The sequence below is a fragment of the Barbus barbus genome (genome assembly GCF_936440315.1).
Source record: "Barbus barbus genome assembly, chromosome: 10".
In the NCBI taxonomy this organism is placed as follows: domain Eukaryota; kingdom Metazoa; phylum Chordata; class Actinopteri; order Cypriniformes; family Cyprinidae; genus Barbus; species Barbus barbus.
The window spans coordinates 3,446,695-3,462,105 of NC_136738.1; the positions used below are offsets into that span (position 1 = coordinate 3,446,695).

General features: G+C 37.4%; 1 protein-coding gene across 1 annotated transcript in view; it reads left to right on the plus strand.

The window, feature by feature from the left end:
- The window catches only part of LOC306876408 (alpha-1,3-mannosyl-glycoprotein 4-beta-N-acetylglucosaminyltransferase A-like), a 46,238-nt gene extending 32,712 nt beyond the window's left edge, over nucleotides 1-13,526 (plus strand). Inside the window, exons 9-16 of the mRNA XM_079427542.1 lie at nucleotides 1,650-1,764; nucleotides 2,588-2,718; nucleotides 3,704-3,811; nucleotides 4,320-4,513; nucleotides 7,578-7,656; nucleotides 8,100-8,160; nucleotides 8,910-9,022; nucleotides 9,762-13,526. Of these exons, the coding sequence (XP_079283668.1) occupies nucleotides 1,650-1,764; nucleotides 2,588-2,718; nucleotides 3,704-3,811; nucleotides 4,320-4,513; nucleotides 7,578-7,656; nucleotides 8,100-8,160; nucleotides 8,910-9,022; nucleotides 9,762-9,788 (828 nt within the window). The 3' untranslated portion in view covers nucleotides 9,789-13,526. The remainder of the gene's footprint in view (nucleotides 1-1,649; nucleotides 1,765-2,587; nucleotides 2,719-3,703; nucleotides 3,812-4,319; nucleotides 4,514-7,577; nucleotides 7,657-8,099; nucleotides 8,161-8,909; nucleotides 9,023-9,761) is intronic.
- The last annotated feature ends 1,885 nt before the right edge of the window (nucleotides 13,527-15,411 follow it).

The following is a 15,411-nucleotide window of genomic DNA, read 5'->3' on the forward strand; positions in this document are numbered from 1 at the left end:
GTGTTAAACTTAAACCTAAAATGTCGATGAAATATCTTTTGATTGAATTGTCCGCTTTCTGTCCGCTTCCCAAACGGTGTCCGCTTCCCAAACGGTGTATATTTGAGTGTAGGTTTCTAGTTAGTGTGCCAGATCCCCACTGGAAGCTGTTCAGTTCCAGACAGAGACAAGTACCCCAAAAGCTCTCTGCTCAGGGGTTGCTGTGGTTACTCGTGTATCTGGATATACCCTAAAGACACACTTTGGCTCTGTAGCGGTTGTCATGGGAACGTGGCTTGGTGGTTTTGGGATTTCTGTTTTTATGAAGTGATAATGATTTTACAGCTGGGAATATGATCAGGGGAAAGAATTTGCTACGGTTAGAGCAGCTGGTCGCAGCAGATTGAAAGCGGCGTAACGCTCAACTTGACACCTCTTATTTGTTTCTCTCTCCTGGACAAACAAACATGAAAAGCATAACATGATGAAAAATATCAATTATACCAGTTATTTTTGCAGTGGTATCAGCTGTAATCCTGTATGTTTAGTGCTCACTATTATGCCTACCTTTCATCAAATCTGTTGAGCATTATGTGAATAATATAAATTAATAAATGCGTTTTTATATTTATACTAGTTTCAAATTGTTAAATATTTATCCAGTATCACAAATGACTCTCATGTAACATCATACTTGTGATGAAAATCATCATACTCTTTATGAAAAGCTTTATATTGATTTATTTTATTACATTCACACTACCTTTCAGATGTTTGGTGTTTTATTTCTTTTTAAAATTCAAACTCTTATTTATTGAAGTACTAATATGATCAAAAGTGACAGTAAAGACATTGTTACAAAAGATTTCTGCTCTTTTTGAACTTTCTGTTCATCAAAGTATCCTGGAAAAAGAAATGGACAGTTTTATCATAGTAATATTAAGCAGTAAAAACGCTTTTTAACATTGATTTATAGAGGGATAGTGATAGATTGATCATTTATCACGTGACACTGAAGGCTGGAGTAATGGCAGCTTCACCAGTACAAGAACTTTCAAATATATTGCAATATAAAACAGTTATTTTAAATGATAAAAATATTATTTTACTGTATTGATCAAATTAATGCATAAGACTTCTTTAAAAAAAAAAAAAATACAATAACAATAGTTTATTTTGTGTGTATTTAGCACTTTTCTAATATTTCCATGTTTCCTAAGACAAGCATCCTGTATTAATTTGTCATTCCACTTTCATGTCTCATTCTCTCGTGCTTCTCTCTGTCTGTGTGTAGGACTGTACTGAATGTTGTCATACATTGTTTTTACTTTCATTTTTTTCTTTGCTGTGCCAATAAATCTCTCTAGTGTCTCCATGTCTTTGTGCTCTCAATACACGCTGTGCTCTCTTAGGAGAGGGGAAAGGTATTGCTTTCATGTTTTTTTGGAACTCAAGTTACTCAAGAGTATAGGACAACATGGTTTAGCTTTGCTTTAGTGTCTGTCTGTGCTTACATTGGTGGCTAGAGGTCTGTTTTTTTTTTTTTGTCCCCTCCCCTTCCAGGTTGATTGTTGGATGTGGTATTTTTAGTAGGTGCAGCATGTGTGAAAGTATATCTGGTTTATGAGCTGTTCTGTATGATTCATATCCGTTTCCTGTTGTTTTAACAGTTAGAGGACGACATCGTTGCCAAGCCCAACTATTTTGCCACCATGAAAAACTTTGCCCTACAACTCGCCACTGAGGACTGGATGATCCTTGAGTTTTCACAGCTGGGCTTCATTGGTGTGACTTCTGTATATTTAATATCTGTATTTCTAAATATCTTTTTTCTTATACATGTCTAGCTTCAATTACTTGAGATATTGTCATCATTTACTCATCTTCCTGTCGTTCCAAACCGTATGACTTTTGTGCGTCCATGGAATACTAAAATATATATTTTGAAGAATGTTTCCACTCCTCTCTTCAGTACAATGGAGTCACAGTATCCAAGAGCAATCAAGCCACCAAAAAGTACCGTAAAAGTAGTCTATATAATTTGAGCTGCATTAAAAATTTCTCCTTTTGTGTCTATGGAGAGTCAGAAAGCTCTCAGATTTCATCAAAACATCTTAATTTGTGTTCCAAAGTTGAACAAAGGTCTTACAGGTTTGGAATTACATGAGAGTGAGTAATTAATGATGGAATTTTCATTTTTGGGTGAACTATCCCTTTAAGACTTTCTTGTTTTATTTATATATATATATATACATATATATATATATATATATATATATATATATATATATATATATATATATATATATATATATATATGTTTTATTCAACAAGGATGCATTAAGTCATTTGACACTGATGACTGGAGTAATGGCTGCTGAAAATTCAGCTTTGTCATCACAGTAATAAATTACATTTTAAAAATATATTATAATAGTAAACTTTTATTTGTAGTAATATTTCACCATACTGCAATTTTTACCATATTTTTATCAAATAAATGCAGCCTTGGTGAGAATAAGAATCTTATTTAAAAACATTTAACCAATACACCCATAAACTTTTGAATGGTAGTCTTTTTAATTTATGCTCTTTTTTTCACTTTCAGGTAAGATGTTCCAAGCCCCAGATCTAAATCTCATTGTGGAGTTTATCTTCATGTTTTATAAGGAGAAGCCCATTGATTGGCTGCTGGATCACATACTCTGGGTCAAAGTATGCAACCCAGAGAAAGATGCCGTAAGTTAATGCTCTCTGACTGTAAGTGTGTGTGTTAGAGGTCTGCAAGCCCGTCGGGACCCAACGCTGAGTCCATTCGGGCCGGGCTCAGGCCATTTTTTTTTTTTTTATAATACTGATTATATTATAAATATTACACATGGCCTACGCAATAGCAACACATATTCGCATGTATTAGCATACATGTGACAGTTGACCATGCAGAGCATCAGGGAGAATTTGGAGCGTGGTTACTAATAAAAGTTCCCAATGCTTCGGGAAAAGCCGCATTTTGGATCATCCATGCATTTGATGATGATCCTGACTCACCGCCTTTAGAGTGTTTCAGAAGCGCTCCTGCTCAAAATCGAAAAGAAAAAAAAAATTTCCCCTTTATTTAATGTCTTTATTGCATGCTTTGTTGATATTTTGAGTGCACACAAATAAAAGTAGACCCTTTACAGTTCCGAGCTTGCACTCTCCGCACAAACAACTGGATATGCATCAGTGCACATTAACCTAGGTTAAGCCGTTAAACTAACATTGTGGAGCTGTTTTATAACTATAGATTTAATTTTAGACAAGTCGTGATGATTTGAGAAGGCTAAATATATCAAACATAGGCTATGATCAACTCACTGTCTGCCGCTGGCCGCTTGGTCGTTACTTTGCCGGTAATTCTGATAAGCTGTCGGACACGGGCCGGGCCAGGGCTGGGACAGGGCCTATATTTTAGGCCCGTGCAGGGCTCTAGTGTGTGTGTGTGTTTCTGTGACCTTGAACTCTCCTCTGCTGTGGTGCGTCAGGCAGTGGGAGGCTTTTCACGCCTCTTTCACACACTACCTTGAGTGTAGCAGAACGGGAACTTGTTTTTCAGATCTTTTTTTTCTCCCTACAGACAGACACGTTATCTCTCTTATCTATATTTCTTTATTTTTAACTCTATTTGTGTTACTTCATTCTCACAGTCTAATGTATTTGGCTTCCTCATTCTTTTTCTCTCCAGAAACACTGTGAGAGACAGAAGTCGAGTCTGCGCATTCGTTTTAGGCCCTCTTTGTTTCAGCACGTAGGCCTGCACTCCTCCCTTACTGGGAAAATCCAGAAACTCACGGTAACTTTTATTTCATGAGTGTTGTTTACACTTGTTATAAACATCCGTCTTGGGTGACCTAACCTGCAAAGTTTAAAACCCTTGTTTTAGCATAAAGGATGTTCAACAAGCAAGTCCTTTATTTGTTATTCGGGACACATTATTGTTTACACTACAAATGTAGTTTTAGTGGTTGTTGTCTAAAACTTATTGGAACCCGATTACACCTGTATTTATCGCTGACCGCTTGTTTTATTACTGGCTCTTCATGTCAAATCAATCCTCTTGCTCTTAAAAGTACTCTAAAGTTTCTGATTCTCTTGCACACAAACTTGCTGTGGCTTCCTGTTATCTTATAACGTCTTGTCTTACCCTGTATCCTGTTTTCTTGTACCAAAGTGTCTTTTCTTTCTTGAATAACTGACTTTTTACCCAGTTTTGCTTGCTGTTTTTGCTATTAAGCACTGACTAATAAATTAGTCCGGCCATCAGCTGCACTTCCTGTTAACTTTGCTTTCCGCTGTGTTAGGATAAAGACTTCCTGAAACCTCTGCTGCATAAGATTCATGTGAACCCGCCGGCGGAGGTGTCCACCTCTCTTAAAGTGTATCAAGGTCATACACTTGAGAAGACCTACATGGGCGAAGACTTCTTCTGGGCCATTACTCCAATGGCTGGAGACTACGTCCTGTTCAAGTTTGATCGTCCTGTCAACATAGAAAGGTCAGTCTGTCTCAGGATGACTGAGAGAGATGCACACACACTCGGGGATCTATGGTAATGATGGCCCGGTGACCTAGAGCCAGTGTGAGAGGACATTTGAGGGACCAGTATTGCATTTGTCTATTTATTTAATATACTATTCACATGCACATACACACACCCACCCAAATAATTTCTTTCTGTAATCTTCACCCTCTCCTAAAAGTGATGTTTGCACTCACTCAGAGAGCTTTCAGAGGCACGTCTCCATGTCTCACTGTCCTCACAGGGGAGTAGAGGTGGCTAATGAGAAGCTTCTAAAATAAGACTCTGCAACCAAAAACCTCTGGAGAGGAAGACAGAGAGAGATGTAATGGAGAAAACACATTAGCCACGTTTACATAGACCTTTTTTTTTTAAATATCATTCCGACTGATGAATCCAAACGTAATTTTTACATGAACATTAAATAAAGTGATCAGGTTGATGTTTTAATTTAAATAAATAAAAATATACATTACACACATATATTATGTAAACTAAAACTTTTATTTTGGATGCGATTAATCGTTTGACAGCACTATTTACATAGAGCATTTTCATTCAGATTGGCCTTTTTTTCCCTGATTGTGATTGAAATACAATGCTCTATGTTGAGCAGATACACAACTCTAGGAGAAGATCCTTTTTTTGGGTCAATCTGGGTCAGTACATTGGATTTTTGGTTGCCCTGCCAGAATGACCTGTATTTTTAGCAACTAATCTGTATATGTCAGAAATTATAGTTAGAATTTTCCATCACACTTTATTTTAAGGTCCAGTTCTCACTATTAACAAACCATTAACTATCACATTTGCCTCAATAAACTACTAATTTACTGCTTATTAATAGTTAATAAGGTAGTTGTTAAGTTTAGGTATTGGGTAGGATTAGGTTTGCAGAATATTGTCATGCAGAATATGTGCTTTAGAAGTACTAATAAACAGCCAATATGTTAATAATAGGCATGCTAATAAGCAACTAGTTAATAGTGAGAACTGGTCCCTTTACTAAAAGTGTTACCAAATTTTCATAACCATGCTGTTATCATTTACTCATGTCGTTCCAAAGCTCTTCTAAATAACACATTTTGAAGAATGTTTTAACTAAGGGTGGAACGGTTGTTTACGGTTCAGTTTGTATCATGGTTTTAGAGTCAGTTTTAAATAAAAATAAAGAAAATAAGAAGAATCTATCTAACTACAAGCAACAGCACAAATAAGTACAATAGACTAAAGATACAAATAAAACAGTGATTTTCAGGGTTTTTTTAGGTAGGTCTAGCATTAGTTTTTAGGTACACAAATTGAATAAAGTAGTCAAATGTAAAACAGCATTGCATATTTGACTGTTTAAATTAAAGATTCATCTTTATTAAAGTAAAAATTCTTTGTTGTTGCTGTTTGATTAATATTAAGAACGTGCTGTCACTTTAAGAGAATGCACAGATCCAGTGCACTGATGCTGTACGTTCAGCCAGCTATGTCAGCTATATAGGACACTTACCAAGACGGGCATTTTGACACATTTTTTTGTGTGAATTTGTCCATTCAAATGCAATACTTCAGAGAGAGCTTAATATTTGCGCGGGTTTCCACCCCTAGTTTTGTACATACAGTGACAATTTCTGTATTTCACGAAGCCATCTTTACAAGTCCACTGGGTACTCTGTTGCCAGCATTTTTCAAAATATCTTTTACAGTATGATCCACAGAAGAAATTCAAACAGTAACAACATGAGGGTGAGGAAATGATGACAGACAAATGATGGTCAACTGTCTGTAGTTTCAGTACAAAAGAAATCATGGTTTCTGCAAAAAATAACAAGCAGCACAACTATCTTTAACATTCATAATAACAAGAAATTAATTTTTTTTTTTTTTTTTTTTTTTTTTTGAGCAGCACATTAGCTTTGATCATGTGACAAGTTACACAAAAATTCAATCTACCGGAGCTTTGAAAAGTGTTTTTTCTTTTTGTGATTTGTAAAAGTCTTGTCATGTGATGAAGTCTTGTAACTGGGAGTGAACCTGCTGTATAGGACAAATTTCAGATTTCTGTTATATGTGACCCTGGACCACAAAACCAGTCATAAGGGTCAATTTTTCAAAACTGAGATTTATACATCGTCTGAAAGCTGAATAAATAAGCTTTCCATTGATGTATGGTTTGTTAGGATTGGACAATATTTGGCCGAGATACAACTATTACAAAATATTGAGAAAAGCGCCTTTAAAGTTGTTCAAATTAAGTTCTTAGCAATGCATATTACTAATCAAAAATGAAGTTTTGATATATTTACAGTAGAAAATTTACAAAATATCTTAATGGAACATGATCTTTACTTAATGTCCTAATGATTTTTGCCATAAAAGAAAAATGGATCATTTTGACCCATACAATGTGTTTTTGGCTATTGCTATAGATATACTCCAGCGACTTCAGACTGGTTTTGTGGTCCAGGGTCACATATTGTATCGTATCATATCATACTGAAGACTGGAGTAATGGCTACTGAAAATTAAGCTTTGCCATCACAGAAATAAATTACATTTAACAATATATTAAAATCTGAAACTGGATATTTTAAAATTGTAATAATATTTTACAATATTCCCGTTTTTACTCTACTTTTGAGGGTTCAAATCTCTCTCACACTGGTCATGGTACATCAAACCATCCTTACAGATGATCCTGTTAGTGAATAAGGGTATTTCCATGAGGGATTGGATAGATGCGGACATACGGTTATGCTGTTTGCCCATTAATTTTCTTTGTCTAACAGAGTCCTGACCTGTTCAAAGTGTTTGTGTGAGTAGAAACGGTGCTAACAAGATGAAGTGTCAATTTACTTGCGTGTGACTGGATTTAATTGGCAGCTCAAGTAGGGGCCTATTTAGAGACCCCTTATCTGTGTGTTCTGGCTTCGCTATCATAGTTAGACTCAGTCTTGTCCATGTCCTAGCAGTGTTTGTACATGCGTGTTCAGGAATATTCATGAGTTAGTACATGCATATTCATTAACAATCATCCTTTGATTGGCAGGTTCCTCTTTCGCAGCGGAAACCAGGAGCACCCAGGAGACAAAATCGAGAACACTACTGTCGAGATCCTGCCCTTTTCGGTAAATAAAAAACACACATTCTCAATTAGACTTATACGGTTTCCTCTAAATGTCCAAGCAAGCCCCGGGGTGACAGGTTTGTCAGAGTCTGAGCGCAGGTTGACAGGAATATCTGGCGTAGGTCTCTTGTGTACGCTGCCACCAGGGCTAATTTTAGTCAATCGCAGGTTGAGCTACCGTGGTAATGAGGCAGCGTACTGCCATCCTGCTGTGATACAGAGCTTAAAAGCCTTCGAATGGGCTTTGATGTTTGTTCTTGAAGACGTTCCTCGAATAAATTAGGCTGGTAATGCATCTGAGTTTGTGAGCTTGGGTTTACTTATTATTTTATCATTGTACACAAACATTGCCTCCACAGTTGTGTCTAATATTTTTAGGATGGTGCTAGTCCCTTTTGAACAGGCTCTTGAAGTGCTTCTAAACGAGGATGTTATATCTTGCAGGACACTGAATTGAAGACCAAAGAGAAATACAAACGAACAGAGGACCGCTTCTATAAACTTGGTGAGTTGTTACATTCATGCTCAAATCAGCACTTGAAGCAAATGATTGCTGTGCCTTCCTTGCAAATAGGAGAAACCAGTGTGCTGTAACTCTATAAAACAATGATGGCACTTATTCAGCATATGCTCAGTACATCTCTCTTTCTGCCTGAGAAAGTATTCGAGTTTGAGTTTTTTTGGTTTGGGTTTTTTTTAGACCCTGTGTTTCGAATGACTCCTTTGAATTTGAATTTAAACTCGTATAGATTTTATAACAAACATAATTTAAATTAAGATTTGTATGAGCATCTCGTCAGTAAAGCCGGTTCCTTGATTAGCGGTAAATCTCCACCACCTGTTTTCACTGACGAGATGCTCATGCATATCACATGAGATATAATATCGCCCAGCCCTACTTTCAACACACAAAGCTATAAAGAAATATATATGTACACACAGAGTATAGACCACTACAGTCTTTGCAAAACTGTAAAAGACACACATCTTCCGTTATGTAAACCACAATCAACATCTCGATCTTTCTTTTTTTTTCCACTGCATTTTTCCTGTAATGCACTCTAGCTTACTTTCAAAACATGCCACTGTGGTTATTGTGAATATTGTTCTCTTATGATAAATTTATGATTTTTTTTATTTATTCAGAAGTCCCTTTGGAAAGAAGTATACAAATAACTGAAATACAAAATGTTACAATCGCTTATGGTCTCCCCTTTTAGAGAGACATGTTTTTTTCTTTGTGTCTCTCTTTAGCTCAGTTTGAGAAAGGAGTGGCAGAGGGGACGGTTGACCCTGCCTTTAACCCTGTGGTGGCTGTTCGTCTGACGGTCCAGAAGGACTCTGTCGTGTGGGCAATTATTAGCGAGGTCTGTATGCTGCCTTTGTTTTAGGCCAGTCTAGGGCTGGACAGTATCTATCATAGTATTTGTAGAGATTTCGCTGTGATATTCCTGTTGTAAGTTGCATTTATTATATTATTCATTAGTTTAGATTCAGGAGTTGCATATGTGAAGCTCTTTTTGCACTAATGCCAGACTTATTTGTTAATAATCTTATATTTTGCTTTGTCTCCATCACTTTCAGGAAATACAACAGGAAAGAAACATAATCTTAGATAAAAGAAATACCTTTAATAAGAGTTATGCATAAATGGTCAATACCATGTGATTTATTTAGTACATAAACTATTTTTTCCTTTGAATTTCCAGCACAAGTAACAATTTTTTTTTTTATACATACCACTCCTGTTATATGAAATTTCGGCAACACTTTAGTATAGGGAGTTTTGGGTGGTATTGTGTTATTACAATGTTATTACTAATTTAGGAGTGTTTTGATGAAGCAACAAGCCATACATCATATCTCTTCGCTGTTTTGCATTTTTTTGTCAAAACCAGCCGTAACAGTCATAACACTGTCTGGCACATGAGGACATTTTGACGGATGCCTGGTTTAGTTTTGACACTGAAATCGTCCAAAATCAGAACACAGTTGACTGTTGCTTCAAACTTGACGTGTTGAATTGTTTTTTTGCTGTTGATGTGCATAGATGAGGTTCTTCGTATGCCTGGTTCTTGACAGATGTTCTTTAATGTCTCTTGTCAGATCCATATCAAGAGGATACCTGGGTAACTACCTGAATGTCTCCAGTGGACGAGGCCCTCTGGTCACCAAAACAGGGACGTGCTGCTCGCATCTACAGCGGATCAAGAGCGACCCTCACGTGATGGAACCCTGGCTTTGTTCTTCACCTCTTAAATTTTACTTTCCTCTTTTTTTGTCATTTGGTAGTTTTTTGCCTCTGGTAGTTTTGTCAGTTTCTCTTCTCTTCTACTTCCCTTTGCCTCTGTCGTCAGACTTCGTTTTATCTTTTACCGTTCCCTGAATTCTGTTGTGTGAATGTGACTACTACTGTACAGAAGAAAAAAAACACTTTTATGACGATGTTTTCAGACACTAAATTTGTGTCGTAAAGAATTGCAATCATCGCTGTCATTAAGGTTTGAAGTTCAGGATTCAAGGGTGCACCATTGCTGGAGAATATGTCCCCTACTGATGAAGAATGTCCTCAGCGCTCTGCCGTCTTGGACTGTAACTGACCTTGGGTCAGATTTTGGGCTGAGGGATGAACAAGTGGGACGACAGAAGTTTTTGTTTTGAAGTTGTTGGTTTTTTAACAGGTAGGTTTTAGGCCGTTGATGTTTGAAACTCTTTTAAGAACATTTCGAGACCAGTTTATTATTTTATTGACTGCTTTGCCAAAATCTAAAAACACATTTCTAAAAAACAAACAGCATATCTTTGGGCCTCTACCTGGTCAACAGAACTGGCTTTTCTTCCTCTGTGTTGGTTTAATGTCAACGAATCAATCGTGGCTTTCAATCTGAAGGTTTTTAATTGCTGATGTTATTATTATTATGACGATCTATGAAGGTGAATTAATTTATTTGAAATAAATCTTTAATTTGTACAAAAGGTAAATGCTTTTATTTTATATTCTTTGGAAATGTATGATGTGGCAGAGAGTTTATTGTGGCTTCAAGTCGAGTGATGGTTGATGTTTGTATCTTAGTGTAGTTGAGAAGGGTGCAGGGCCGCCCACTTCTGTGCCTTAACGTCCAGCGTCCCAGTAGGGGGCCTGGTAAAGGACTGCCTTGCGACCTGTGTCAAAACGCTTAAATCATCAATAGGACAGTTTGTTAGTTGCTTGATTTAAGTGAGACGTTCAAGTGTAGAGCATGGCATGTCCATTTTCATGTTCCCTAGTCTGTCATGTCTTCATTTGTTCATGGAGCATTTTCCATCTCAAATAATCCGCTTTCATCATGTCAGTCAGAAAATGTTCTCCTTTCTATGCTGTATCACAAGTATCTGAATGTTCAGTGAGTCATGATTAAGTCCAGATGGAATCTGCAGATTTGTTTTCTGCACAGAATGAATTTAAATGTGGTGAAATGATTAACGAAGCTGAGGGTACTACATTTTAATGGTAGCTGAAAGCACAATCTACAAAGTCCCTAAAGAGACATGGTGGTGGGGAAATTAAATGTTGATTTTTGAAAAGCACTGAAAAATTATATTTCAAAGATCTTGCTTCTCTCAATGTATTAGTATTCCACCAAGAAACTTTGTGTTCTTTCAGAAATGTTTTGCGTTGCCTGACAAACTTTGCATTAAAGTGCCCCTGTTATGGATAATGAAAGGTTCATATTTTGGTTTTGGGAGTCCCCAACAACAGGTTGACATGCATGCAAGATCAGAAAACACTTTCATGGTCTTATAATATGCATTTTATTTTTTACCTTATTTGCCCAAACGATTCGTTTAACGATGTTTCCAAACCCCTCCTTTGCGTGATGCTAATCTGCGGTGATTGGTCCAATTGGTCTCATTTTCATGTCATCATGCCTGATAAAGCAGTGTTTGTGAGCGCAGTGCTGCTTTGTGTACAGCGTTACCGGGGATACCGCTTTTTTTCCGCTTTAAAAACGGCACCTAGCGGCAAAGAATGAATTTGCATTTTCATTCAGACCAACGCGAAAAGACCAACAAGTGGGCGGGCAATATACTAATGTCTCATGTTGACATCAACATAAAACAGCTTGGGATTCGTTTTAAAAACGACTCGTTTCAATGATTCAGAGTCGACTCTTTCTTTTGAGAGACAATAACTTTATACACGGTGCACTTTTAGATTTAAAACTTTTTTCATTCACTTAGAACTGTTATACACTGCATGAATAAAGGTAACTTTCAAAAATTCATAATAGGGGCACTTTAAGCCAAATACAGTGAGTTTTTAGCAAAAATAAATAGTAAAAACCTGAAATAATTCAGCCATACATTCTTCTCGCCATGAAAATAGCTACAGAAGCTAGTGTGACGTTAAACACAAACAAACTTTGTGTTTGCTCGCAATATTTTTGTGATGGAAATATGAGGTATGACCAAGAACTATATTACAGTACTTTGCGAGAGAACGCAAAGGTTTCGCTAGATAATGAAAATGTTTTGCAAGCGAATGCAAAGTTTATAGGGGAAACGCAGCACTTTTTGCGGATTAACGCACATTTTATTGGGGGAACATAGAATTGTTGTGAGAGCATTGCAAAGTTTCTTGGGGGAGTGTAGTACTTTTGTGTGTAAACGTAGACGTTTTGCGTGATGCAATGTTTCTTGAGGCAATGCAATACTTTTGCAATTGCTCCCAATAATTTTGTGATTGAAAATATGAGGCGGAGGAAAGAGCTGAGAAAACGCAACATTTTGCGAGCCAATGCAAACTAATGCAAACATTTTGCAAGCAAACTTAAAAGTACAGAAATATATTTTTCATCACCTTGTCTACTTAGGAATTCTGTAACAATCAAATAAGCCACAATATGTAAAAACGCATAGAATGTAACGAATGACTGCAGTTCAAATGCTTCTATAGAGTGCTGCTGGTGCAGATTCTATGTGGACGTAGTCAGGAGCAAAATATTACCAGAACCATAGATTTATAATGGAAATTGAATGGAACAGCTACATTTCCAGCTATTTTCAGAAGTGTTAAGTGTGCTGGTTTTGACACCTGGATTTATTACACTGTACATTTATTATATTGTAAAGCTACGGTTCCTATTTATTTTGCTTGTAGCTCCTGGCGTAGGGACTTGATGGTGACGTAACTGCTGTACAGATTTCCGAAGTGCTCTCAACTCATGTGATTGTATATATCTTTAATAAGATGAAAGTTTTAGTTCAGTCTGTCATTGTATAATCCTTGATGCTTCAAGTTTCAGAACATATCCTTTTTAGATGCATACATACTGTTTACCCTTATTTTAGTGACTACTTGGAGCCGGATGTGAATGGCAGTTTGTGTTTTGTAATAGAAAGCCAATGTACTGTCATAAACATTTGTTTACAGTTTGTGTATGATCTCTCCTGAGAGGAGAGATGGAGATAAATCCTCGGTCTGAGTGTAGAGCACTGTATCATCATTCTCCTTTACATCCTCATGTGACGTGACTTCTGGAGAATGGACTAGTGAAACCACAGTGGAGTGGTTTTCATAGTGTTTTGCCATATTGCTGCCTTTTTAGTCAGATTTGTGCTCAATGATCTGTTTCCACATCTGTTTTAGCACTGAGAGATGGATTGTTATCCGTTACCCTCTCATTAAACTCTCATGGGCCGGTTTCCCATCAGCGCATGTCCATCTCGAAATCCACCCTTCAGTCTTGCATTGAGATGAATCAGACATGAAACGTGCTCCTCTTGTGTGGTGCATTCTAGACTTTCATGTGCCTTCATCTGTTTTTCTCCAGCTCTGACATTGATTTGAATAAACTGTTCCAAAATAAACCAGTCTTGACATAATTCATCATTTTATGTTTCTGCTCTGTTCCCTCATTGCTCATTTATTGAACTAATTAATCTTACATGTTTAATCATGCAGCTTTGTTTTGAGGAGGTATGTTGTGATGTGATGTTAATAAAGAGTGTTGTATGCATGAATTATGCTATTTTAGGGCCTAAACAATATTTTCCTACAGCCTTCAAAAAAAGAATAGGCCTAAATTTAGGATTTAACAAACTAGTAAAGGTATTTATGGTACATATTTGTCAGTACTAATAAAATTTTAAATGCACAATAACCAGTTTTATATATTTCTGATGAATCCAGTTTGTTTTAATCTCATGCATTCTAACTAGCCTAACTGAATCTTACTTCTTCCACAGGTATATGTATTATAGTTAATAACAACAATTAATCAATTTAATTGCTTTCACAATGAACCGGTTCTAAGCGATTTGAATAACTTCAAGTAAATAAAATGAAAGCACAATGCCGTGATTTTTTTTGAGTGCCAGATATGTGACTATACCTTTTGTTTTTTGTGTCTTACAAGTATGCATCACATTGTTTAATTTGTTTGTTAAAACTTTGTAGTTCAATTCGATAGTAAAATACAGGCCAAATACACACTGGAAAAGGAGATCAGAGTGGCAAAGAGGAATTATTCTGAAAAGCTCAGGATTCAGTTAACTTCCAGCGACTCCGTATCAGTGTGGAAAGGTCTGAAAGGGATCACCAACTACAAGCACTGTGGAGAATCAACAACTGGTAGACGATCTGAATGAGTTCTACTGCAGGTTTGAAAAAACACCCCACACCCACTCTGAACACTTCTCCACACAACCAATAACACCTCCTGCAACCCCCCTCGTTCCCACACCTGCACTTCAGATCAGCGAAGTTGATGTGCACTAGGTCTGAAATCCTGTGCTGGCCAGCTGGCCCCCATCTTCACACAGATCTTCAACAGGTCACTAGAGTTGTGTGAATTCCCTTCATGCTTCAAACGCTCCACCATCATCCCCATCCCGAAGAAATCCAAAATTACAGGACTAAATGACTACAGGCCTGTGGCTCTAACATCTGTGGTCATGAAGTCATTTGAAAAACTGGTGCTGGCCCACCTGAAGGACATTACTGGACCCTTACTAGATCCTCTTCAGTTTTGCTACAGAGCGAACAGGTCTGTGGACGATGCAGTCAACATGGGATTGCATTATGTTCTGCAACATCTAGACAGACCAGGAACCTATGTGAGGATCCTGTTTGTGGACATCAGCCCAGCTTTTAACACTATCATTCCAAACCTCCTCCTGCCCAAACTAACTCAGCTCTCCGTGCCCACCTCCATCTGTCAGTGGATCACCAGCTTCCTGACAGACAGGTAGCAGCTAGTGAGGCTGGGAAAATACACATCCAGCACCCGTACGATTAGCTCTGGTGCTCCTCAGGGCTGTGTTCTCTCCCCACTGCTCTTCTCCCTGTACACCAACGACTGCACATCTAAAGACCCCTCTGTCAAGCTCCTGAAGTTTGCAGATGACGCCACACTGATCGGCCTCATTCAGGAGGTGACGAGTCTGCTTACAGACAGTTCTACTCTGCCATCATTGAATCTGTCCTCTGCACTTCAATAACTGTCTGGTTCAGCTCAGCTACCAAATCTGACCTCAGAAGACTACAGAGGGTAGTCTGGACTGCTGAGCGAATCATTAGCCGGGTTTCCATCCAAAGTTGCAAATTTAACTTATGCGCAAAATTGGAATATTGCATAAAACATTTGCGAACATGCACCGTTTCCATCCAACTAGTCAAAGAGAACAAAATCACTTCCTGGTAAACTGTCACTAAATAGCCTATAGAAAACTAGGATAAGCTACTTAATATAATAATTTTCATATATGAAAAATG